The sequence below is a fragment of the Pseudophryne corroboree genome, chromosome 1 (assembly GCF_028390025.1).
Source record: "Pseudophryne corroboree isolate aPseCor3 chromosome 1, aPseCor3.hap2, whole genome shotgun sequence".
Classification (NCBI taxonomy): domain Eukaryota; kingdom Metazoa; phylum Chordata; class Amphibia; order Anura; family Myobatrachidae; genus Pseudophryne; species Pseudophryne corroboree.
Genome location: NC_086444.1, coordinates 1,056,056,618 through 1,056,084,016, shown reverse-complemented (window position 1 = coordinate 1,056,084,016; position 27,399 = coordinate 1,056,056,618). Strand labels below are relative to the sequence as shown.

Here is a 27,399-nt window from a genome sequence, read left to right as displayed (position 1 = left end):
GGCGCAATACCTGTCCAATTTTTTGTTTAGGCGGGACGCCATCATGTCCACCTTTGGTTTTTCCCAACGGTTTACAATCATGTGGAAGACTTCTGGGTGAAGTCCCCACTCTCCCGGGTGGAGGTCGTGCCTGCTGAGGAAGTCTGCTTCCCAGTTGTCCACTCCCGGAATGAACACTGCTGACAATGCTATCACATGATTTTCCGCCCAGCGAAAAATCCTTGCAGCTTCTGCCATTGCCCTCCTGCTTCTTGTGCCGCCCTGTCTGTTTACGTGGGCGACTGCCGTGATGTTGTCCGACTGGATCAGCACCGGCTGACCTTGAAGCAGAGGTCTTGCTTGGCTTAGGGCATTGTAAATGGCCCTTAGCTCCAAAATATTTATGTGAAGTGATGTCTCCAGGCTTGACCACAAGCCCTGGAAATTTCTTCCCTGTGTGACTGCTCCCCAGCCTCGCAGGCTGGCATCCGTGGTCACCAGGACCCAGTCCTGAATGCCGAATCTGCGGCCCTCTAGAAGATGAGCACTCTGCAACCACCACAGGAGAGACACCCTTGTCTTTGGTGACAGGGTTATCCGCTGATGCATCTGAAAATGCGATCTGGACCATTTGTCCAGCAGGTCCCACTGGAAAGTTCTTGCGTGGAATCTGCCGAATGGAATTGCTTCGTAGGAAGCCACCATTTTTCCCAGGACCCTTGTGCACTGATGCACTGACACTTGGCCTGGTTTTAGGAGGTTTCTGACTAGTTCTGATAACTCCCTGGCTTTCTCCTCCGGGAGAAACACCTTTTTCTGGACTGTGTCCAGGATCATCCCTAGGAATAGAAGACGTGTCTTCGGGATCAGCTGCAATTTTGGAATATTGAGAATCCAACCGTGCTGCCGCAACACTACTTGAGATAGTGCTACCCCGACTACCAACTGTTCTCTGGATCTTGCCCTTATCAGGAGGTCGTCCAAGTAAGGGATAACTAAAACTCCCTTCCTTCGAAGGAGTATCATCATTTCGGCCATTACTTTGGTAAAGACCCGGGGTGCCGTGGACAAACCAAACGGCAGCGTCTGAAACTGATAGTGACCGTTCTGTACCACAAACCTGAGGTACCCTTGGTGAGAAGGGTAAATTGGGACATGGAGATAAGCATCCTTGATGTCCAGAGACACCATATAATCCCCTTCTTCCAGGTTCGCAATCACCGCTCTGAGTGACTCCATCTTGAATTTGAACCTTTGTATGTAAGTGTTCAAGGATTTCAGATTTAAAATAAGTCTCACCGAGCCGTCCGGCTTCGGTACCACAAACAGCGTGGAATAATACCCCTTTCCCTGTTGTAGGAGGGGTACCTTGATTATCACCTGCTGGGAATACAGCTTGTGAATGGCTTCTGCTGCAGCCTTTTTCCTCTCCCTCTGCCACGGGGCAGAAATGAGGAGTCTTTTGCCCGCTTGCCCTTATGGGGCCTAAAGGACTGCGCCTGATAATACGGCGTCTTCTTATGTTGAGAGGCTACCTGGGGTAAAAATGTGGATTTCCCAGCCGTTGCCGTGGCCACCAGGTCTGTTAGACCTACCCCAAATAACTCCTCCCTTTTATAAGGCAATACTTCCATATGCCTTTTGGAATCAGCATCACCTGACCACTGTCTTGTCCATAACCCTCTTCTGGCAGAAATGGACAGCGCACTTACTCTTGATGCCAGTCGGCAAATATCCCTCTGTGCATCACGCATATATAGAAATGCATCTTTTAAATGCTCTATAGTGCCCTATCCTCTGGCGGGAAGGGGTATGATGCTAATAACTTTTTAGGAATTAACAGTTTTTATCAGGGGAAACCCACGCATCATCACACACTTCATTTAATTCCTCAGATGCAGGAAAAACTACCGGCAGTTTTTTCTCACCCAACATAATACCCTTTTTAGTGGTACTGGTATTATCAGAAATATGTAAAACATTTTCCATAGCCTTAATCATGTAACGTGTGGCCCTACTGGAAGTCACATTCGTCTCTTAATCGTCGACACTGGAGTCAGTATCCGTGTCGGCGTCTGTATCTGCCATCTGAGGTAACGGGCGTTTTAGAGCCCCTGATGGCTTTTGAGACACCTGGACAGGCACAGGCTGAGTAGCCGGCTGTCTCATGTCATCAATCTTTTGTAAAGAGCTGACACTGTCACGTAATTCCTTCCATAAGCTCAGCCACTCAGGTGTCGACTCCCTAGGGGGTGACATCTCCATTACAGGCAATTGCTCCGCCTCCACACCATTTTCCTCCTCATACATGTCGACACAATCGTACCGACACACAGCACACACACAGGGAATGCTCTGATAGAGGACAGGACCCCACTAGCCCTTTGGGGAGACAGAGGGAGAGTATGCCAGCACACACCAGAGCGCTATATATATACAGGGATAACCTTATAGAAGTGTTTTTCCCCTTATAGCTGCTGTTTTATTAATACTGCGCCTAATTAGTGCCCCCCTCTCTTTTTTTAACCCCTTTCTGTAGTGTAGTAACTGCAGGGGAGAGCCAGGGAGCTTCCCTCCAACGGAGCTGTGAGAGAAAATGGCGCCAGTGTGCTGAGGAGATAGGCTCCGCCCCTTTTTCGCTGACTTTTCTCCCGCATTTTTATGGATTCTGGCAGGGGTTAAAATACATCCATATAGCCCTGGGGGTTATATGTGATGTATGTCTGCCAGCCAAGGTGTTTTTATTGCTGCTCAGGGCGCCCCCCCCCAGCGCCCTGCACCCTCAGTGACTGCAGTGTGAGGTGTGTATGAGGAGCAATGGCTACCTTGGTGAAGACTGATGTCTTCTGCCGCCGATTTTCCGGACCTCTTCTTGCTTCTGGCTCTGTAAGGGGGCCGGCGGCGCGGCTCTGGGACCGGACTCCGAGGCTGGGCCTGTGTTCGGTCCCTCTGGAGCTAATGGTGTCCAGTAGCCAAGAAGCCCAAGCTGGCTGCAAGCAGGTGAGTTCGCTTCTTCTCCCCTTAGTCCCTCGATGCAGTGAGCCTGTTGCCAGCAGGTCTCACTGAAAATAAAAAACCTAAAACTAAACTTTCACTAAGAAGCTCAGGAGAGCCTCCTAGAATGCACCCTTCTCGGCCGGGCACAAAAATCTAACTGAGGCTTGGAGGAGGGTCATAGGGGGAGGAGCCAGTGCACACCAGGTAGTCCTAAAGCTTTACTTTTGTGCCCAGTCTCCTGCGGAGCCGCTATTCCCCATGGTCCTTACGGAGTTCCCAGCATCCACTAGGACGTCAGAGAAAATCCGGTTGCACGGGTGTTCGCAAGGTGATTGACAGGAAGAGGCTGTTTGTGGGTGGTAACTGACCGTTTACTGGGAGTGTCCGGAAAATCGCAGGTGTCCCCAAGCGTTTTTAGGGAGGGTGTATGACGTCAGCTCCTGCCCCGATCAGCCTGATGTGATCGCACTGTAGGAGTAAGTCCTGAGCTGCGCAGAGACTGCACAAAGTTGATTTTAGTGGATTTTAGCAGCTCGGCGTACACATGCAATCGCACACTTGCACGGCAAATATACACTACCCCTGGAGGCGGCGACTATTTCAACACAGAACAGCAAATTTAGCAGCTCAGCTCTCCCATGCCACTCTAGTTTCCCACCATGTGCCCCATGTAGCAGGGAGAGAGTAGGTCAAGCACTAGCAGTGACCAGTGCAGTGCTGGGGCGTCGAGGTGACTTTTAGTAGTGGCCTTGGGAGTTACAGGGAGTGTGAGGGCAAGGATGCTGAAAGGGAGTTACAGGGAGTGCAGGGATGTTGAGGGGGGAGCTACAGGGAGGGTGAGGGCAGGGATGCTGAAAGGGAGTTACAGGGAGGGCAGGGATGTTGAGGGGTGGGCTACAGGGAGGGTGAGAGTAGGGATGCTGAAAGGGAGTTACAGGGAGGGCAGGGATGTTGAGGGGTGGGCTACAGGGAGGGTGAGAGTAGGGATGCTGAAAGGGAGTTACAGGGAGGGCAGGGATGTTGATGGGGGAGTTACAGGGAGTGTGAGGGCAGGGATGCTGAAAGGGAGTTACAGGGAGGGCAGGGATGTTGATGGGGGAGTTACAGGGAATGTGAGGACAGGGATGCTGAAGGGAGTTACAGGGAGGGCAGGGATGTTGATGGGGGAGTTACAGGGAGTGTGAGGGCAGGGATGCTGAAAGGGAGTTACAGGGAGGGCAGGGATGTTGAGGGGGGAGTTACAGGGAGTGTGAGGGCAAGGATGCTGAAAGGGAGTTACAGGGAGGGCAGGGATGTTGAGGGGGGAGCTACAGGGAGGGTGAGGGCAGGGATGCTGAAAGGGAGTTACAGGGAGGGCAGGGATGTTGAGGGGTGGGCTACAGGGAGGGTGAGAGTAGGGATGCTGAAAGGGAGTTACAGGGAGGGCAGGGATGTTGATGGGGGAGTTACAGGGAGTGTGAGGGCAGGGATGCTGAAAGGGAGTTACAGGGAGGGCAGGGATGTTGATGGGGGAGTTACAGGGAATGTGAGGACAGGGATGCTGAAGGGAGTTACAGGGAGGGCAGGGATGTTGATGGGGGAGTTACAGGGAGTGTGAGGGCAGGGATGCTGAAAGGGAGTTACAGGGAGGGCAGGGATGTTGAGGGGGGAGTTACAGGGAGTGTGAGGGCAGGGATGCTGAAAGGGAGTTACAGGGAGGGCAGGGATGCTGAGGGGGAGTTACAGGGAGGGTGAGGGCAGGGACGCTGAGGGAGAGTTACAGAGAGGGTGAGGGCAGGGATGCTGAGGGGGGAGTTACAGGGAGACTGAGGGTAGGGATGCTGACAGGGAGTTACAGTGAGACTGTGGGTAGGGATGCTGACAGGGAGTTACAGGGAAGGTGAGGGCAGGGATGCTGAGGGAGAGTTACAGAGAGGGTGAGGGCAGGGATGCTGAGGGGGGAGTTACAGGGAGACTGAGGGTAGGGATGCTGACAGGGAGTTTGAAGGAGTGTGAGGAGCACTGAGTGGGGAGTTACAGGGAGGGTGATGGCTGGGAAGCTGAGGGGGGAGTTACAGGGAGGGTGAGGGCTGGGACGCTGAGGGGGGAGTTGCAGGGAGGGTGAGAGTAGGGATGCTGAGGGGGGAGTTAGAGGGAGAGTGAGTGCACACTGAGGGGGGAGCTACATGAAGGGTGAGGGCAGGGACGCTGATGCGGAGTTTCATGGCGGGTGAGGGCAGGGACACTGAAGGGGAGTTACATGGAGGGTGAGGGCATGGGCACTGACGGAGTTACAAGGAGTGTGAGGAGCACTGAGGGGGGAGTTACAGGGAGGGTGATGGCTGGGAAGCTGAGGGGGGAGTTACAGGGAGGGTGAGGGCTGGGACGCTGAGGGGGGAGTTACAGGGAGGGTGAGAGTAGGGATGCTGAGGGGGGAGTTAGAGGGAGAGTGAGTGCACACTGAGGGGGGAGCTACATGAAGGGTGAGGGCAGGGACGCTGATGCGGAGTTTCATGGCGGGTGAGGGCAGGGACACTGAAGGGGAGTTACATGGAGGGTGAGGGCATGGGCACTGACGGAGTTACAAGGAGTGTGAGGATCACTGAGGGGGGAGTTACAGGGAGGGTGATGGCTGGGAAGCTGAGGGGGGAGTTACAGGGAGGGTGAGGGCTGGGACGCTGAGGGGGGAGTTACAGGGAGGGTGAGAGTAGGGATGCTGAGGGGGGAGTTAGAAGGAGGGCGAGTGCACACTGAGGGGGGAGCTACATGGAGGGTGAGCGCAGGGACGCTGACGGGGTGTTACATGGCGGGTGACTGCAGGGACACTGACGGGGAGTTACATGGCGGGTGAGGGCAGGGACACTGACGGGGAGTTACAGGGAGGGTGAGGGCAGGGACACTGACGGGGAGTTACAGGGAGGGTGAGGGCAGGGGCACTGACGGGGAGTTACAGGGAGGGTGAGGGCAGGGGCTCTGACGGGGAGTTACAGGGAGGGTGAGGGCAGGGGCTCTGACGGGGAGTTACAGGGAGGGTGAGGGCATGGGCACTGACAGGGAGTTACAAGGAGTGTGAGGAGCACTGAAGGGGGAGTTACAGGGAGGGTAAGGGCTGGGACGCTGAGGGGAGAGTTACAGGGAGAGTGAGAGTAGGGATGCTGAGGGAGTAGTTAGAAGGAGGGTGAGTGCACACTGAGGGAGCTACATGAAGGGTGAGTGCAGGGATGCTGATGGGGAATTACAGGGCGGGTGAGGGCAGGGACACTGACGGGGAGTTACAGGGAGGGTGAGGGCATGGGCGCTGATGGGGTGTTAAAGGGAGGGTGAAGGCAGGGGCACTGAGGGTGGACTTACAAGGAAAGTGAGGGAAGGGGCCTATACAAATAGCTTTATTAAAATAAATAAAATACTCTAATTCCAAGTGTGGATTAAACATTCATATACAGATTATAACATATGGAGAGCCAACCCCCCCTCCGACTGCTGATTACCATATATTAGGAGTATAAGTAGTGCCTCCTCTCTTCTTTAGGAAGAGGCACCAGCCTGTCACACGTGGGATTCTGTCTGTGTGCTGCGGCGATCCCTTTGATTTAGAGCAGCCCACTGGGGAGGTGGAGCTCGGGACTCGGAGAGTACTCAGAGCTGCCTGAGATAGTGTGGTCTTCCTGGGCAGGTGGGCGGCACATCTCTTCATGCCGCCGGTGCCACTGCTGCGCTGCCTGTGGTAAGTGAGACAGGCTCTGGCAGCAGCGGCAGCAACAGGCAGGACAGTGCGTCTCCTTCAGTAAGGAGGCAGAGAGGGGGGAGCCGCTTTTCATGCTGCCGGAGCAGCTGCTGCCTGTCACAGTGCCAAGCGCTGGCAGCCGGCAGCAACAGCAGCACTTCTCAGCAAGGAGGTGTGACAGGGAGATAGAAAGTGTCAGGGAAATAGTGGGTGACAGAAAAACATTGGGTGACATAAAAATAGTGGGTGACATGGTGAAGGAGACAGGGAGATACTAGGTGATGGTGATAGTGGGTTACAGGGAGAGAGAATGACGGAGATAATGGGTGACATGGTGAGGGTGACAGGTGGATAGTGGGTAACATGGTGAGGGTGACAGGTAGATACTAGGTGATGGAGATAGTGGGTGACAGGGAGAGAGTGACAGGGGGATAGCGGGTGACATGGTGAGGGTGACAGGGGGGTAGCGCGTGACATGGTGAGGGTGACAGGGAGATACTAGGTGATGGAGATAGTGGGTGACAGGGAGAGAGAGTTACAGGGAGAGAGAGTGACAGGGGGATAGCGGGTGACATGGTGAGGGTGACAGGGGGGTAGCGGGTGACATGGTGAGGGTGACAGGTGGATAGTGGGTGACATGGTGAGAGAGACAGGGAGATAGTGGGTGACATGGTGAGGGTGACAGGGAGATAGTGGGTGACATGGTGAGGGTGACAGGGGGATAGTGGGTGACATGGTGAGGGTGACGGGTGGATAGTGGGTGACATGGTGAGGGTGACGGGTGGATAGTGGGTGACATGGTGAGAGTGACAGGGAGATAGTGGGTGACATGGTGAGGGTGTCCGGGGGATAGTGGGCGAAATGGTGAGGGTGACAGGGGGATAGTGGGCGACATGGTGAGGGTGACGGGGATAGTGGGTGACATGGTGAGGGTGACAGGGGGATAGCGGGTGACAGCGGGATAGAGGGTGACATGGTGAGGGTAACAGGGGGATAGCGGGTGACATGGTGAGGGGGATAGCGGGTGACATGGTGAGGGTGACAGCGGGATAGGGGGTGACATGGTGAGGGTGACAGAGGGAGACATGGTGAGGGTGACAGGGGGATAGAGGGTGACATGGTGAGGGTGACAGGGGGATAGGGGGTGACATGGTGAGGGAGACAGGGGGGATAGCGGGCGACATGGTGAGGTTGACGGGGGATAGTGGGTGACATGATGAGGATGACGGGGGATAGTGGGCGACATGGTGAGGGTGACAGGGGGATAGCGGGTGACATGGTGAGGGTGACAGGGGGGGTAGCGGGTGACATGGTAGGGTGACAGGGGAACATGGTGAGGGTGACAGAGGGATAGTGGGTGACATGGTGAGGGTGACGGGTGGATAGCGGGTGACATGGTGAAGGTGACGGGGGGATAGCGGGTGACATGGTGAGGGTGACGGGGGGATAGCGGGTGACATGGTGATGGTGACGGGTGGGATAGCGGGTGACAGGTGGATAGCGGGTGACATGGTGAGGGTGACGGGTGGATAGCGGGTGACATGGTGTGGGTGACGGGTGGCTAGCGGGTGACATGGTGAGGGTGACGGGTGAATAGCGGGTGACATGGTGAGGGTGACGGGGGGATAGTGGGTGACATGGTGAGGGTGACGGGTGGATAGTGGGTGACAGGTGGACAGTGGATGATAGGGCACAGCCAACCTCCTAACCCCCCCCCCCCCCACCCACTGCACGATGACAGGGGCAGGGGATGCCTCCCAGCAGCACAGACAGCCTCCTCCTCCCTCCCCCCCTTTCACAGAGCAAAGGGGATGCTTCCAGCGTCACAGGCAGCTTCCTCCCCCTCCCCCGCTGTCATGATGCCTCCAGCCGCCTCTTCCCTCTCTCCCCCACGCTGTCCCCGGGGATGCTCCTGCCGCACAGTCCACAGCCAGCCTCCTCATCCTCTCCGTTCCCGCTCACCTGTCCGCCTCCAGGCTCAGTATGTCCGCCGTCTGCATCCATAGTGTGGGGAGAGATCCTCCTCCCTCATGCTGACGGCCGGGAACCTTGCAGAGCTCAAGGAGGCGGAGCTCCTCAGATTGCAGGCATGCTGCTGCTGTATGACTAGCAGCGCAGCGGCAGCAATAACAATTTTTAAAAAAGCCTGAAAATGACGGGGGAGGGGCCGCACCGGGCCTGGGATGTTCACTCACGGAGCGGAGGATATAATGTGCGGTCTTTCACCTGACCACACATCGCTCCTCCTGTACCCTGATCGGCGCCTCTCTATGTTTGGGAAGGGGGGGGGGGGGGGGCGAGCTGCCCCCTTGCCCCCCCAGTTCCGACACCTCTGGTCAGGACGCATTCGCAGACCTAAAGCATCTAATTATGTGTAACTTAATGGTAGTGAGATCTGACTCACAAGTTTTTTTCTGATTCATACAAATTGTTTTTTTTTTCTTTTCACAATTTCCCAGCGCTTGTTAAGCCTGAAAAGTCCAGGAAGGGTGGTTGTGCTGATGGAATCCATTTCTTATCTTGTGCACTGTGACAAAATCAAGGTGGTGTGTGCCAGCTACGGTATCCAATGTGAGCTGAGGGTGACATCTGCGGACATCGCACCAGAGGAGACGCTGCAAATAAAATCCCAGTATGAAGGTACATAATTATTTCTCTGACGTCCTAGTGGATGCTGGGAACTCCGTAAGGACCATGGGGAATAGCGGGCTCCGAAGGAGGCTGGGCACTCTAGAAAGATTTATGACTACCTGGTGTGCACTGGCTCCTCCCACTATGACCCTCCTCCAAGCCTCAGTTAGATTTTGTGCCCGGCCGAGGTTGGATGCACACTAGGGGCTCTCCTGAGCCTTTAGAAAGAAAGATAGAAATTAGGTTTTTTATTTTCAGTGAGACCTGCTGGCAACAGGCTCACTGCAGCCAGTGCCAGATTAAGGTCCACATGGGCCTGGAGCTGAAATTTATGAAGGGCCTATTGTGTGCCTCGCCAGGAGGTGTGACAAGCGCTGCGGCGGTGTGACCAGTGTGGTGTGGTTTACAAAGTGGGTGTGGCCTGTGCTGTGTGTGTCGCTATCCCCGTGGAGGTCATAGCTAGTGCCTACCTTCAACTACTTAAGTGAAGAAATAACAACAAAAAGTTTGTGACCATATATACAGATCCATCAGTGACCGCCATATGATACAGACAGCATCACAGTGACCACCATATAATACAGAGACCATTGCAGTGACCGCCATATGACACAGAAAGCTTTACAGTCGCCATATGATACAGAGAGTATTGCAGTGAACATCATATAATACCAAAAGCATCACAATGACTGCCACATAAAAAAAGATAGAGTAACAGTGTCCACATTAGAGAGCATCCCAGTGACTAACATGTAATACACAAAGCATTCAAATGACCTCCACACACTAAAGAACATTACAATAAATGCCATATTAAATAGAGAGCTCCAACCACCACCATAAAATACAAAGGACACCACTCCCATGGGGTAAAACTGAGAGGAGATGACTTTGAGGAAACGAGTGTGAGGATAGGAACAGAGATCTGAGGCATAGGTAGTCTAGGAGATTGCTAGATTGGGTGTTGCTATAGATGTGAGCAGGTCTCTGGATGAAATGACATTGTGTAGAGGTGAGGGTCTCTGGATGAAAGGATAGAGTGTAGGGATGATGGTACCTGGATGTATGGACAGGGTGAGGGTACCTGGGTGTAGGAACAGGGTGTGGGTACTGGGATGCAGGGACATGGTGTAGGGGTGAGGGTACCTGGATGTAAGAACAAGGTGTGGGTACTGGGATGCAGGGACATGGTGTAGGGGTGAGGGTACCTGGATGTAGGAACAGGGTGTGGGTACTGGGATGCAGGGACAGGGTGTAGGGGTGAGGGTACCTGGATGTAGGAACAAGGTGTGGGTACCTGGATGTAGGAACAGGGTGTGGGTACTGGGATGCAGGGACAGGGTGTAGGGGTGAGGGTACCTGGATGTAGGAACAAGGTGTGGGTACCTGGATGTAGGAACAGGGTGTGGGTACTGGGATGCAGTGACAGGGTGTAGGGGTGAGGGTACCTGGATGTAGGAACAAGGTGTGGGTACCTGGATGTAGGAACAGGGTGTGGGTACTGGGATGCAGGGTCAGGGTGTAGGGGTGAGGGTACCTGGATGCAGGAACAGGGAGTGAGTACTGGGATGCAGGGACAGGGTGTAGGGGTGAGGTTATTGGGATGCAGGGAGAGGATGTAAGGGTGAGGGTATCAGGATACAGGTGCAGGGGTAATGGTACCTGGATGGAGGGACAAGGTGTAGGAGTTATGGTATCTGGATGCAGGAACAGGGTGTAGGGATGACTGTATTTAGATGCAGGGACAGGGTGTAGGGGTGACGGTACCTGGATGCAGGTACAGGGAGTAGAGGTGAGTCTATCAGGACGTAGGGACAGGGTGCAGGGGTGATGGTACCGGGATGCAGGGACATGATCTAGGGGTGAAGGTAGCTGGAAGCAAGGACAAGGTATAGGGGTGAAATAAATGGAGGGACAATACAAAGCTGCTATAGATCACCCTGGTAAGTGCCATAGGCTGCCTGTGCACAGCTGCGTGTAGTGGTTTAACTCAGACCATCATGTTAGAGGGCCCCCTGGACAAATGACTAGGGAAACTGAAGCACCTCTGATAATTGGGCTCTTACCCACTCTCCCAGCAGCAAGTGGTCTTTGCAAGAGCTCCTTTCCTGGGAAGATATCTAAATTCTCAGATGGCAGATTGGGTTGCCCAGGGCTGCTCCAGGGTCGTCCACTGAGGTCAGTGTCAGACTGGGGCATCAAGGGCCCACAGAGGAATGCAATGGCAGGGACCCACTGAAGGGACATAACCAGACTTAGGTAAGTGTGGCCATCAATAGGAGGGGTGTGGTCAACCCACATTATAATATAAATAATATGTGCCCCTTTTATTAAATTAACATTAATCCATGCCCCTTTTACTAAAATATCATTAATCTGTTCCCCCTTAAAAAAATATCAATAATCGGTGCCCCTTTTAATAGATTAGCAATAATACACGAGGCAGTATGTAATGCTGTCCGAGTTTGCCGGACGTGCAGGTTGCCGGCCGAACTCGGACGTTTTTCTGAAGGGGCAATCACTAAGGCATGGTTTTGCCTTGTAAATGAATGCCCCTTTAAAAAAAACATTCAACTTTGGCCGGCAACCTGCACATCCGGCGAACTCGGACGACCTTACATCCCTCCCATAGTTTACACATAACGGGAAGAATACAATTGCAAGTGATATTCTCATTCCCGCAAATTAGTACTTCATGCCTTCTGCGACTTGTACAATTTTGTAAGCAGCTTTTTGGGTCTGCGTGCAAAATTGTTAAAATTCGGGATGGGAGTGTGCCATGAATGGTGCAAGATGTAGTGCCATTACTGCCGTCTCCACACCACTGCAACAGGCAATTTGCACCGTTAGCCCGCAGTAGGACTGACCCCTAAGCTAGAGATAGTGTACATACATAGTATACATATACATGGTGTACATAAACATAGTTAACATACCTAGATTAAGGGGGGGAATTCAATTGTTGCTCCATTTGGGCACGCTGAGCCGTGGGAAGATACATTTCAGCTCGTAGTCGGCAGTGTGGCAAGCTGAAGTGTGTGAAAAGTGACCCGTTTCAGCGTGCAAACAGCACCTTTCACGTCAGGCCCAGCATTTTGGGTGGGTTTAGCAATTTTATGTGGCTAAACCTGGCCTGTCTGGGCGAGATTAGTGCATTAAAAATAAAACTATTGAATTGCGCCCCGCGATCTCCAATCATTTTAGACGGGAGAATGGGTGTGCAAAACAATTTGAATCTCCTCCACAGTGTACATATACAGTATCCATATGTATAGTATATGTGCATATAAATGGTATGGGATGCAGTCACTGGGATTCCGGCAGCCGGTCACGCAGCCACAACCCCACAGTATACATGTACAGTATATATACAGCAGGGATTGGCAATGTCCAGCCCTCCAGATGCTGTGGAATTAAATATCTCAGCATGTCCTTTAACAGTTATAGTTTGCCCTAACAGCAAATCTGTGGCAATGCATGCTGGGATGTATAGTTAAACTGTAGCTGGAGTGCTGAACATTGCCTACCCGATATACAGTGTACATATATATATACCTATATATTATGCATATGTATACATGGGATCAGTACGAGATCCCGGCATTTGGTATCCCGGCGGTCAGAAGACCGACGCTGTGAGTCCAACAGCCGGGATCCCGACGGCGAGTGCAGTGTGTCCGCTCACCACGCTTTGGGCCCGGTGGCGACCTCTGGTCGCCACAGGGTTCTGCTCCCCTCCGGGTGGTGGCGTGGCGTAGTATATGGGGATATGTTCAGCATGCCGGTGGTCAGGATGCCGTCACTCCAAATCCTGGTGCCAGAATCCCGACATGCGGCCGGAACTCCATCATGACTTGAAATGCTGACGCCGGAATCAAGATTGTAAGTATGCTGGGGACTCTTAGGGTTAGGTCATGGAGGGAGGGGCTAGGTATAGGAGCCACCGGGGAGGGTTAGGCTGCAGGGGGGCTGTGAGAAGGGGGGGTTAGGTTTACGCACCACTGGGGAGGGTTAGGGTTAGGCTGCGGGGAGAGAGGGTTAGGGGGGTTGGTGGGGAAGGCAATTATAGTTACCAAACCCCTGTCGACATCTTCTCCATCGGGATGTCGCTGTCAGTTTTATGACTGCCGGCATCCCAAACGCTGGTAAAATGTATCACACCCAGCATATGTTTGCAGTGTACATAAACATTATCTACAGTATACATGGAATGCATGTTTACATTTACATAGCATAAATACCAATACAAAATACATATACATAGTACAGTATGCATACACACATATAGTATACATACCTATAAATAGACTATATATAGTGTACATAGTGTCCCTGCAGATACAGTGTACATAGGGTGTAGTATGGTATGCCGGCAGCCAGGCTCCCGGCGGCCAGCATACCGGCACCGGGATCCTGACCGCCGGCATACTGACAGCTGGGCGAGCGCAAATGAGCACCTTGCGGGCTCGCTACGCGCGTCAGGCTATTTATACTCCCTCCAGGGGGGTCGTGAATCCCCAAGAGGGAGAAAAGTTGTCGGTATGCCGGGTGTCGGGATTCCGGCGCCGGTATACTGTGCGCCAGGATCCCAACAGCCGGAAAACTGAAGACCACCCTGTACATATATAGAGTATGTGTATATATATATATATCTGCATGCACATGGAGCTGCTCTCATCTAGTGCGGCTCTATCATATAGGTGCACTCCCGGCAGGACTAGGCGATCCGGCCGCCTAGCCCCGCCGGGAGTGAACAGAGACGCTCCCATTCTTGTGAGTTGGGTGCGTGCGCATCACAGACGCGCCTGGGCGCAGACGGAGCCACGATTAGCGTGGCTCCATCTGTATGTTAAATATACTGTAGTTAAGCATGAAAGTGTGTCGGCACTCAATTCCACAGCTCTCCAATATTGCCTGGGTGCCCTCCCACGTGTTGCTCAATGAATAAAAACATATAAACAGGCTGATTTGTTTATATATATATATATTTACACATATAGCACACAAACACATGGTATACACGTACATAGAATATACACACAGTATATACATATTATATATAGCTATACATACTGTAGAAAAGGCAGCCGGGAGGGAGGGGGTTACATAAGGGGGCTGCTACATCCAGGGGATAAGGCTATAAGGAACATGTAGGCTCTGGGGAGAAGAGGGGGAGGGGCCTCGCTTATTACAGTGATTACTCTGTACAGTGCTATACACATACAGTACATAGTATGTGACACACTGACACTACACTTACCATTTGTGCCGTGTTAGTGTTGAGCTTCCGCCCTCAATTTCATGCAGAGTCAGACTAGCAAGCCTCCTGTCTGGGAAGGGTGTGGGGTTGTCTGTGCTCCGATTGGCTGAGTGACTGAGTGATGTGTCACTCTGCCAATCGGAGCACAGCAGACACTGCTGGGGAGTTCCTGCACCGAGCAGGAATCTCCTCAGCGTTACATTAGCAGGCCAGTCCACTGTACGCAGCACAGCAGCAGTTGCTGAAGTAGTGACTGCTGTATACAGCTTCACCCTGACAGTCATCAGCCGACCCTGCCTTGGCCACGCCCCCGATGATAGTGGGCGGGGTTACAGAGCAGGGAACTGGGAGCTCACTGGTGATTTATCCAACTGTGCGCAGTCCGAGTCTGAGGTTAGCAGACGATCGTGGGGGCGGGGATTCGGACGGGGTGGGAGGGGGTCAGGATAATGTCAGGTGTATTCGGGGGAGAAACAGCAGTTACAGATAGGCCTTTGGGTTGGGGTCGTGTGGGCCTATTTACAATGGGGGGCCTGGAGCTGCAGCTCCATCCGCCCCATTGTTAATCCGGCCCTGACTGCAGCGAGGGACTAAGGGGAGAAGAAGCGAACCTGCCTGCTTGCAGCCAGCTTGGGCTTCTTAGGCTACTGGACACCATTAGCTCCAGAGGGATCGACCGCAGGCCCAGTCCTTGGTGTTCGGTCCCGGAGCCGCGCCGCCGTCCCCCTTACAGAGCCAGAAGCAAGAAGAGGTCCGGAAAATCGGCGGCAGAAGACATCAGTCTTCACCAAGGTAGCGCACAGCACTGCAGCTGTGCGCCATTGCTCCTCACACACACTTCACACTCCGGTCACTGAGGGTGCAGGGCGCTGGGGGGGGGGCGCCCTGAGAAGCAATAATAACACCTTGGCTGGCAAAAATACCACAATATATAGCCCCAGAGGCTATATATGTGGAAAATACCCCTGCCAGAATATAGGAAAAAGCGGGAGAATAGTCAGCGGAAAAGGGGCGGAGCTATCTCCCTCAGCACACTGGCGCCATTTCTCCTTCACAGATCCGCTGGAAGGAAGCTCCCTGGCTCTCCCCTGCAGTCTACACTACATAAAAGGGTAAAAAAGAGAGGGGGGGCACTAAATTTAGGCGCAGTATACAATTATATATAAAAAAGCAGCTATAGGGGACATAACTCAGTTAGTCCCTGCATTATATAGCGCTCTGGTGTGTGCTGGCATACTCTCACTCTGTCCCCCCAAAGGGCTTTTGTGGGTCCTGTCCTCTGTTGGAGCATTCCCTGTGTGTGTGCGGTGTGTCGGTACGGCTGTGTCGACATGTTTGATGAGGATAATGATGTGGAGACGTAGCAGATGCCTTTAGAAGGGATGTCACCCCCTGCGGGGCAGACACCTGAGTGGTTGAGCTTATGGAAAGAAATGAGTGCACGTATAGACTCCTTACATAAGAAATTTGACGACAGGCCAAATGTGGGACAGCCGACTTCTCAGCTCGTACCTGTCCAGGCGTCGCACAGGTCATCAGGGGCTCTAAAACGCCCGCTACCTCAGACCGCAGACCCAGATGTCGACACTGATACTGACACCAGTGTCGACGACGATGAGTCTAACCTGATGCCCACTAAGGCCATTCACTGCATGATTGAGGCAATGAAAGAGGTGTTACACATTTCTGATATAAATACAGGTACCACTAAAAAGGGTATTATGTTTGGGGAGAAAAAACTACCCGTAGTTTTTCCCCCATCAGATGAATTAAATGAAGTGTGTGAAGAAGCGTGGGCTTTCCCTGATAAAAAATTGGTAATTCCTAAGAAGGTACTAATGGCGTTCCCTTTCCCGCCAGAGGATAGGTCACGTTGGGAAACACCTCCTAAGGTGGATAAAGCGCTCACACGTTTGTCTAAAAAGGTGGCACTACCATCTCCGGATACGGCCGCCCTCAAGGAACCTGCTGATAGAAAGCAGGAGGCGATCCTGAAGTCTGTATATACACACTCAGGCATTATACTTAGACCAGCTATTGCGTCAGCTTGGATGTGCAGTGCTGCCGCTGCGTGGTCAGATAAACTGTCAGAAAATATTGACACATTAGACAGAGACACGATCCTGCTAACCATAGACCATATCAAAGACTCAGTCTTATATATGAGAGATGCACAGAGGGAAATCTGCCGACGGGCATCTAAAGTAAGTGCATTGTCCATTTCTGCTAGGAGAGGCTTATGGACTCGCCAGTGGACAGGAGATGCAGATTCTAAAAGGCACATGGAAGTTTTGCCTTATAAGGGTGAGGAATTATTTGGGGATGGTCTCTCGGACCTAGTTTCCACAGCAACGTCTGGGAAGTCAGCATTTTTACCCCATGTCCCCTCACAGCCTAAGAAGGCGCCGTTTTATCAGGTTCAGTCCTTTCGGACCCAGAAAAACAGGCGTGGAAAAGGCGGGTCTTTTCTGTCCAGAGGCAGAGGTAGGGGAAAAAGGCTGCAACAAACAGCAGGTTCCCAGGAGCAAAAGTCCTCCCCCGCTTCTTCTTCCAAGTCCGCCGCATGACGGTGGGGCTCCACAGGAGGAGCCAGGTACGGTGGGGGGCCGCCTCAAGAATTTCAGCGATCAGTGGGCTCGCTCACAGGTGGATCCCTGGATCCTTCAAATAGTATCTCAGGGGTACAAACTGGAATTCGAGGCGTCTCCACCCCACCGGTCCTAAAATCTGCCTTGCCGATTGCTCCCTCAGACAGGGAGGCTGTGCTAGCGGCAATTCACAAGCTGTATTCCCAGCAGGTGATAATCAAGGTACCCCTACTTCAACAAGGCCGGGGTTACTATTCCACACTATTTGTGGTACCGAAACCGGACGGTTCGGTGAGACCCATTTTAAATTTGAAATCCTTGAACACATACATAAAAAAAATTCAAGTTCAAGATGGAATCGCTCAGGGCGGTTATTGCAAGCCTGGAGGAGGGGGATTACATGGTATCCCTGGACATCAAGGATGCTTACTTGCATGTCCCCATTTACCATCCTCACCAGGAGTACCTCAGATTTGTGGTACAGGATTGCCATTACCAATTCCAGACGCTGCCGTTTGGACTGTCCACGGCACCGAGGGTATTTACCAAGGTTATGGCGGAAATGATGATACTCCTTCGAAAAAAGGGAGTTTTAATTATCCCGTACTTGGACGATCTCCTAATAAAGGCGAGGTCCAAGGAACAGTTGTTGGTGGGAGTAGCACTATCTCAGGAGGTGCTGCACCAGCACGCCTGGATTCTGAATATCCCAAAGTCACAGCTGGTTCCGACGACACGGCTACTGTTCCTGGGTATGATTCTGGATACAGTCCAGAAAAAAGTGTTTCTCCCGGAGGAGAAAGCCAGGGAGTTGTCATCTCTAGTCAGAGACCTCCTGAAACCAAAACAGGTATCAGTGCATCGCTGCACGCGGGTCCTGGGAAAGATGGTGGCTTCTTACGAAGCAATTCCCTTCGGCAGGTTCCATGCCAGAATCTTTCAGTGGGACCTGTTGGACCAGTGGTCCGGATCGCATCTTCAGATGCATCGCTTAATAACCCTGTCTCCAAGAACCAGGGTGTCTCTACTGTGGTGGCTGCAGAGTGCCCATCTTCTAGAGGGCCGCAGGTTCGGCATACAGGACTGGGTCCTGGTGACCACGGATGCCAGCCTTCGAGGCTGGGGGGCAGTCACACAGGGAAGAAACTTCCAAGGACTATGGTCGAGTCAGGAGACTTCCCTTCACATAAATATTCTGGAACTAAGGGCCATCTACAATGCCCTAAGTCAAGCAAAATCCCTGCTCCTACACCAGCCGGTGCTGATCCAGTCAGACAACATCACGGCAGTCGCCCATGTAAATCGACAGGGCGGCACAAGAAGCAGGATGGCGATGGCAGAAGCCACAAGAATTCTCCGATGGGCGGAGAATCATGTACTAGCACTGTCAGCAGTTTCATTCCGGGAGTGGACAACTGGGAAGCAGACTTCCTCAGCAGACACGACCTCCACCCGGGAGATTGGGGACTTCATCCAGAAGTCTTCCAGATGCTGGTAAACCGTTGGGAAAAACCACAGGTGGACATGATGGCGTCCCGCCTCAACAACAAAGTTGAAAAGATATTGCGCCAGGTCAAGGGACCCTCAGGCGACAGCTGTGGACGCTCTAGTGACACCGTGGGTGTACCAGTCGGTTTATGTGTTCTCTCCTCTGCCTCTCATACCAAAGGTATTGAGAATAATAAGAAAGCGAGGAGTAAACACAATTCTCGTGGTTCCGGATTGGCCAAGACGAGCGTGGTACCCGGAACTTCAAGAGATGCTCTCAGAGGACCCGTGGCCTCTACCGCTCAGACAGGACCTGCTACAGCAGGGGCCCTGTCTGTTCCAAGACTTACCGCGGCTGCGTTTGACGGCATGGCGGTTGAACACCGGATCCTGAAGGAAAAGGGTATTCCGGAAGAAGTCATTCCTACGCTTATTAAGGCCAGGAAAGATGTTACGGCAAAGCATTATCACCGCATATGGCGGAAATATGTTGCATGGTGCGAGGCAAAAAAGGCCCCAACGGAGGAATTTCAGCTGGGTCGATTTCTGCATTTCCTGCAAGTAGGAGTGAATATGGGCCTAAAGCTAGGCTCCATTAAAGTACAGATCTCGGCTCTGTCGATTTTCTTTCAAAAAGAACTAGCTTCAGTACCTGAAGTTCAGACATTTGTGAAAGGAGTGCTGCATATTCAGCCCCCGTTTGTGCCCCCTGTGGCACCTTGGGATCTCAACGTGGTGTTGAGTTTCTTAAAATCACATTGGTTTGAGCCACTAAAAACCGTGGATCTAAAATATCTCACGTGGAAAGTGGTCATGTTATTGGCCTTGGCTTCAGCCAGGCGAGTGTCAGAATTGGCGGCTTTATCATGTAAAAGCCCTTATCTGATTTTCCATATGGATAGGGCAGAATTGAGGACTCGTCCCCAGTTTCTACCTAAGGTGGTGTCAGCGTTTCACCTGAACCAGCCTATTGTGGTGCCTGCGGCTACTAAGGATTTGGAGGACTCCAAGTTGCTAGACGTTGTCAGGGCCCTGAAAATATATGTTTCCAGGACGGCTGGAGTCAGAAAATCTGACTCGCTGTTTATCCTGTATGCACCCAACAAGCTGGGTGCTCCTGCTTCTAAGCAGACTATTGCTCGCTGGATTTGTAGTACAATTCAGCTTGCACATTCCGTGGCAGGCCTGCCACAGCCAAAATCTGTAAATGCCCATTCCACAAGGAAAGTGGGCTCATCTTGGGCGGCTGCCCGAGGGGTCTCGGCTTTACAACTTTGCCGAGCAGCTACTTGGTCAGGGGCAAACACGTTTGCAAAATTCTACAAATTTGATACCCTGGCTGAGGAGGACCTAGAGTTCTCTCATTCGGTGCTGCAGAGTCATCCGCACTCTCCCGGCCGTTTGGGAGCTTTGGTATAATCCCCATGGTCCTTACGGAGTTCCCAACATCCACTAGGACGTCAGAGAAAATAAGAATTTACTCACCGGTAATTCTATTTCTCGTAGTCCGTAGTGGATGCTGGGCGCCCATCCCAAGTGCGGATTGTCTGCAATACTTGTAAATAGTTATTGTTAACTAAATCGGGTTATTGTTGAGCCATCTGTTGAGAGGCTCAGTTGTTTCATACTGTTAACTGGGTTTCATATCACGAGTTGTACGGTGTGATTGGTGTGGCTGGTATGAGTCTTACCCGGGATTCAAAATCCTTCCTTATTGTGTACGCTCGTCCGGGCACAGTATCCTAACTGAGGCTTGGAGGAGGGTCATAGTGGGAGGAGCCAGTGCACACCAGGTAGTCATAAATCTTTCTAGAGTGCCCAGCCTCCTTCGGAGCCCGCTATTCCCCATGGTCCTTACGGAGTTCCCAGCATCCACTACGGACTACGAGAAATAGAATTACCGGTGAGTAAATTCTTATTTACTGCTTGTTGGCAGCTCATTGTACTAAAAATGAAGGTGACTGTGGGCCTAATTCAGCTTCAGTTGCAAAATTGCAAATCGGGCGATTATCATCAGACTGCGCATACGGTGCAAACACATTGCACGTTCATGAAGGCTAAATTGCAATTGCAATTTAGTGAAATGTGATCACGGGAAGTGACTGTTCGTGGGTGTTAACGTGGGTAGCAGTTGATTTACCAACGGACACAATACCGACGGTCATAATCCCAACAGCCATTGGCCGACAGTCGAAATACCGGCATTCATTATACCAACATGTTCAAAATGCCGACAGTCAGAATACCGACATGTTAAATGTCAACATGTCAAAATGGCAACATACTTTACCATCCCAGTGGGCCTGGAGGGGGAATATAATAGTGCCCGAAGCATGGCGAGCGGACGCGCCACACTTACATTGTCTCCGTGTCAACCTATGTCGACATTGACACACACAAAAAAAACCCAGAAAAACTCATGTCGGTATTTTGAAATGTCAGTATTCTGACTATGTCGGCATAATGATTGTCGGTCAATGGCTGTTGGGATTATGAATGTCGATATTGTGTCTGTTGGTAAATCATACTGAACCCATTAACATGGCGTATGTGGGGAGTGGTTTGACAAATGCAGGTGGATAATGGCCATTTTCGTAGCTTGCGACTAAAAACATGGCACTGGTGCTATTGCATTCTTATTCTTTTGAGTAACCCTGGGTCAACCGCAGTTGTCGATGGTTCGCGACTTCTGCTTATGCATCGCAGTTCTGCAACAACATACGCAATTTTGCGATTGCACCAGTAGGCGTCTTTTACCTTTTCTGGGCGGCTCTCCACATGCAATTTTTATCAGAAACAGGATTGAGAAAATGGCAATTTCTGTCTCAGTAGCGATCCAAGCTGAATTAGACCCTATATTTGCTAGCGAGGAGATAATGTTGAACAAAAGTGATACGGTAACACACTTTATTCAACATCTCTTTACTTTTTTATATAGTACGAATAAATTCCATCTGGCTGTAACTATATCTGACGCTGGTGTTCTGTACTCCTCACCCAGGAGATGACATTCCCACTGTCTTCATCACTGTAGCGAGTAGAAGCTATGGTTTGGCATCCATGCTGTCTGCAAATACTGCCTATCCTGTCATTAACTGCCCCCCAGTCACAGCAGACTGGAGTGATCGGGATGTCTGCTCCACCCTCAGGACGCCAGAGAGTATGTAGCGCAGTTTTTTTGAAGTTTTTATGTGAAATATGAAGCACGCCTGTTATTTCAAACATGTTCATTTAAAAGCAGTGTAACTTCCTAATGTCCTAATAATCACACAAAACCCATAGTACAGGTTGAATATCCCATATCCAAATATTCAGAAATACGGAATATTCCGAAATACGGACTTTTTTGAGTGAGAGTGAGATAGTGAAACCTTTGTTTTCTGATGGCTCAATGTACACAAACTTTGTTTAATACACAAAATTATTAAAAATATTGGCTAAAATGACCTTCCTGCTGTGTGTATAAGATGTATATGAAACATAAATGCATTCTGTGCTTAGACTTGGGTCCCATCACCATGATATCTCATTATGGTATGCAATTATTCCAAAATACGGAAAAATCCGACATCCAAAATAATTCTGGTCCCAAGCATTTTGGATAAGGGATACTCAACCTGTATACATAAACTAAATATTAAAGTAAGGTCATATGGTGCAAAGAACAAGATGGTTCAAGCCTCAAGAAATCAGAGAAGATTTAACTGTCCTTCTGTAACAGGATTTCTATAGTTTGATGTGATTCCTGATCTGGCTATCACCCTTGTTATATGATTTATATTCAGTAAGACAGCACATTGAAACCAGAGGAAAAAATTAGAATACACAGTGCAGTTTGTTTAGCAATATTTCAGCCATCATGTATTTCACACTTACACTAGATGATGCTAGTACCCTTCTCTCAATGGAAAATAAGATTTATTATTACATAGCATGGAGAGAATGGCATAATAACATATGCAATTTGTGGATCACTTAAAAAGACCAGTCCCAGTGGTATAGGCTGCCTGCCAGACTATCCGCCTGTCTTGGGACCTAAGAGGGTGGCAGAGCCTGTGCACTGGAGTCCAGCTGTTTACTTTTGTACGGTGGAGTTTCCGGGACTCCCTATTTTTAGTTACATTCCTGATCTCCGTGTACATCTGGCAGACAGCATACGTACAACTCTGGGAATGGTCTTTTTAATTGATCCACAAATTGAGGGCCTAATTCAGGTTGGATCGCAGGGTGCGATCCAACCTGAATTTTTGAGAAAAAGATGCGGGCGCATGCGCTGCGCCCGTCCTGCGCATATGCCTGCATTTTCTGCAGGGGGAGTCCGCAGAAAATGCAACCGCCTCTGTCTGTCAATCAGGCAGAGACGGTCGCAGGGTAGGGAGGGGGAAGGGGGCGGGCAACGCTCCATTTCCAGGGAGGAGACGGAGCATTGCGGGGGCGGAGCCGCATGAAAGGAGTGCGGTGCGGTGCGATTGGGGGAATGTCGGGGGTCATGATCGTGGCGGCTGCTTGATCCCATAGAACCGCACAGACACTAGAGGTCAATTATGACCTCTAGCGTCTATAGACGCTTCCACAATGCCGTGCGGTGCACTTGACGTCATCGTGCACCGCACGGCACCAGTAGCGGATCTTGCCACAGTGGCGGCGCCCTCGGGACAGTGGCACCCCGGGTGAAAAGTCTGCTTGCCCGTGGCAAGATCCGCTACTGTTCCCAAGGTATCCCCCACTTTAGTATATGTTATTATCTCTACATTATTAGTTAGTACTAGATCCAGCAAAGTCCTGTTTCTAGTAGGCTCCTCGATTACTAGAAGTGATCTTTTAGTATATTTAAGAACCTGTTTCCCATAGCTGTAACACATGATACGTTGTTCCAATTTATGTCAGGAGAATTAAATCCCCAATGATTAGAACATCCCCCAGTCCTGCTGCTTTTTCAATTTGCTGAAATAGTTGTACCTCCTCAGTCAGACTAATGTCAGGTGGTTTGTAACATGTCCCTATTAGTAGCTTTTTTGTTTCTGTTCCCCCACTTGAAATTTCAACCCACAGTGCCTACAAATTATCTCCAGTCCCCTCGTAAATAACTTCCTTCAAATACGGTTTTACAATGCACAAGCTGTGATGCACAGTGTGTTCTGACCCCTTTCTATCATAGCCAGCAGTAACTGTTTCATCAATTTGTGCTACAGTAGGTCTTATGTGGGATAGGACCAGACGGGCTAGCCTCTACTCCCCACTGACCCTTGGGTGCCCAACACCCTGTCAGTGGTTCACCAGTTGTCCTTCTTAGGAACACTTTTGGTAGGTACTAATCACAGCATACTGGGAACACCCCGCAAGACCTTCCATTTAGGACAGGCATGTCCAAACTGCGGCCCTCCAGCTGTTGTGAAACTACACATCCCAGCATGCCCTGACACAGCTTTAGCATTCTCTGACAGCAAAACTGTGTCAGGGCATGCTGGGATATGTAGTTTCACAACAGCTGGCGGGCCGCAGTTTGGACATGCCTGATTTAGGAGATACTCTGTCGTCTTGCCATCACGATTTGGCCTTTGTTAAAGTCGCTCAGATCCTTACACCTGCTCATTGGTTTCCAAGACATTAACTTCTGGTACGGAGTGTTCACTAGCTGCCTAATATATTATCAATGTTATTAACTTCACTTATCAGTGGTTTTAATGTTATGGCTGATCAGTATAGATTGACAGATAATATATTTAAATATAACATAGATATTTATCTAAATATAATATACTGTGGCTCAGAGTATTCTGTACATGCCTTGTAGCCGCCTATAACTGAACAGAATGTCAGCTCTGTTTGTCATTGCTTATCACCAGGGTGTGCTGAAGGGTAAGGCAAAGGGAGGCATTTGCCTTTAGTCCCAGGTGATGTCATTTTAAGATTAAAAAAAAAAAATCATAACCACTTCTGAAATCCTCAGTACCCAATCAGATTGTGAGAGTTCATCCTTCTGAGTTTTTTTTTTTTTTAGATTAAAAAAATCACATGTACAATTTCTTTTAGTCAATATGTACTAAACATATATTGTTAAATAAAGTTTTAGAATTCAATTGTGTCCTGCTTATGAAAGCTTTTGCCCATTTCTATACTACATGCTCTGTTTTTTTTCTTTCAGATACTAGGTTTTGCACTGTGCTGTCTCCTCAAGCAGCAGCTCAGTTTGCCGTCCACATTTTGGGATTAAGCAGCCACCTGCTGTGGGCCAAACTGCGCTCCTCCACTTTAAACAATTGGGTCTCCCTGAAGCAGGCGGATGTGAAGCTGAGAGAATGCACCATGTGACACATCCCTATTACCTGCTCTATGTTCTGTCATGCCATTCCTGCTGAAGCACTGCCTTGTATATGTGTGACATGTTATGCAGGGCAGGGGGACATAATTATATTGATTCCATAACCGATCAGACTGAGAACAGCTGAGACCATGATAAATAATCCCATTTTACTCTTTACAGCATTACAGAGAGGTGCTGTGACCCAATTACAGAAGGATTACAATTACCATCAGGCTTGGTGCTCACGTTATGTGTCCCTCAGTCCGCCTGTGATAGTAAGCATCTCTGTCTTCATGTATTGAAACCTGTAGCAAATCTTGAAGTCAACAGTATTTTGCAACAGACATCTCTCTATTTATATATGCGCCACTGAATTTGACTGGAGGTGATGCCCTTATAGCCCTGGACCACTGCCTCACAGCATTCACACAAACAGAAGCCAACAGGAATTGTTCTGCATAACGGAGAGCTCCCAACAGCTAGCGTCCCTTGTGTAGACTCCCCTCTGATTGGCCTATCCTGCTCTGTAACAGTAACTGATATCATCCCTGCTAGCAGGCTTGTGCCAATGTAAGTAGGGGGAATAGATGGTAGAGAAAAGCTGTGTGTTCTTACAGGTTTTACTTGGAACGTAATTGGTTCAGTTGATTTGGTCACAAAAGATGTATTCAGCGTTATCTACCTCAATAAATGATGGTTACATTCAGAAACACATTTGTGTTCCGTCTCTGTAGTGTTAGCAGCACATGGTGGGGAAAATGTGCAACTATTAGCATATGACGTTTGAGCTTTTACGGATGGATGCAGTATGTACAGATGTGTCCACATACATCTTTGCTATATCCTGCCATGTATGGCACAGTTTTGCATGCCATAGACTCAGAGATTTAGCCATGCCTTGTAATTTTTCTTAATTTGCTTCTTTAATATGTTACTTTATACATATTCTATTATGGCAAACAAATATTTTAAAATTCATCCACTCGCTACTTGTAAAAAACAGCTTAGCCGTGTTTTGCATGTTGTGCCAAATTTGTAAAAAAGCAAAGATGTATCATCATTTACAGTGATTGCATGTGGGTCTAGCCTTTAGGCTTGTCCAAGTGTAACACTACCAAATGTAATTGCCCTGGCACGAATGAATGGTTCATATGGACGCCTGTCACATACATGTAGTAACATGTTTATATAAGTAAATTCTTAACGCAGGTTTTTTTATGATGATGCTTCTTATGGAAGGGTTGTTGTAAAATATCTGTTGCATCTGTCCGCCATCACCTGTATGTCTTTACAAGAAGTGAAAATGTTAATGCTAATGGGCTTATTTAAAAAAGATACAAATAGAACATATACTATGATGTAGCCATAATGTACTGGCTTTCATAATGTTGCCCACATAGACCCCGTACAGTTTTGTTACCTATAAACAACCAACATTCCTGACCATAAGCCACTTTGGAGTCAGAAGAAGAAAACTATCAGCCGGAGTGTACCATAGGGGGAGATGTATCACACCTCTTTAGAGGGGTGGTCTTCTGTTTGCCGGCGGTCGGGCTCCCGGCGCTCAGTATACCGGCGCCGGGAGCCCGACAGCCGGCATACCGACACTTATTTTCCCTCGTGGGGGTCCACGACCCCCATAGAGGGAGAATAAAATAGTGTAGCGCGCCACCGTGCCCGTAGCGTGGCGAGCGCAGCGAGCCCGCAAGGGGCTCATTTGCGCTCGCCAAGCTGTCGGTAAGCCGGCGGTCGAGCTCCCGGCGCCGGGATGCTGGTCGCCGGGAGCCCGACCGCCGGCCAGCCGTAGTGAACCCCTTTAGAGAGGTAAAGGGGTCTCTTCATGAAGCAATGAAAAGTGTGGAGAAGTGAGCCAGTGAAGAAGTTGCCCATGGCAACCAATCAGCATTGAAGTAACACTTATAATTTGCATTCTATACAATTATACAGAGCAGCTGATTGGTTACCATGGGCAACTTCTCCACTGGCTCAATTCTCCTCTCTTTTCACTGCTTCATGAATAGCCCCCATTTTCTTTCACCTGACAGCTAGAAGCTTATTGTTTGCTTTTTGCAACTACATTTCTCTCATGTCCTAGAGGATACTGAGGGCCATTTAGTACCATGGGGTATAGACTGGTCCACTAGGAGCCATGGCACTTTAAGAATTTGATAGTGTGGGCTGGCTCCTCCCTCTATGCCCCTCCTACCAGACTCAGTTTAGAAAATGTGCCCAGGAGGAGCCGGTCACACTGAAGGAAGCTCCTGAAGAGTTTTCTGCATTTATTTTATATATATGCCTGCCAGTATAAAAAAAGCGGAAAGACTGCGTGCCATTGAAGGGGCGGGGCTTCACTATGAGAGGATCCAGCAGCTCACCAGCGCCATTTTCCCTCTGCAGTGGACACAGACGTTGACAGTACAGGGACGCGCAGCTCCTCCGGTGTGACTCC

The 27,399-nt window shown here is 50.3% G+C and overlaps 1 protein-coding gene across 6 annotated transcripts in view; it reads left to right on the top strand.

Annotated features, from left to right (window-relative positions):
* Positions 1-25,662, top strand: part of LOC134925082 (multifunctional protein ADE2-like) — a 203,381-nt gene extending 177,719 nt beyond the window's left edge. For all 6 annotated transcript variants that reach the window (XM_063920889.1, XM_063920893.1, XM_063920890.1 and 3 more), the window contains 3 exons: positions 9,139-9,319; positions 21,648-21,806; positions 24,792-25,662. In XM_063920889.1, the coding sequence (XP_063776959.1) occupies positions 9,139-9,319; positions 21,648-21,806; positions 24,792-24,958 (507 nt within the window). In that variant the 3' untranslated portion in view covers positions 24,959-25,662. The remainder of the gene's footprint in view (positions 1-9,138; positions 9,320-21,647; positions 21,807-24,791) is intronic.
* Positions 25,663-27,399: the final 1,737 nt, after the last annotated feature.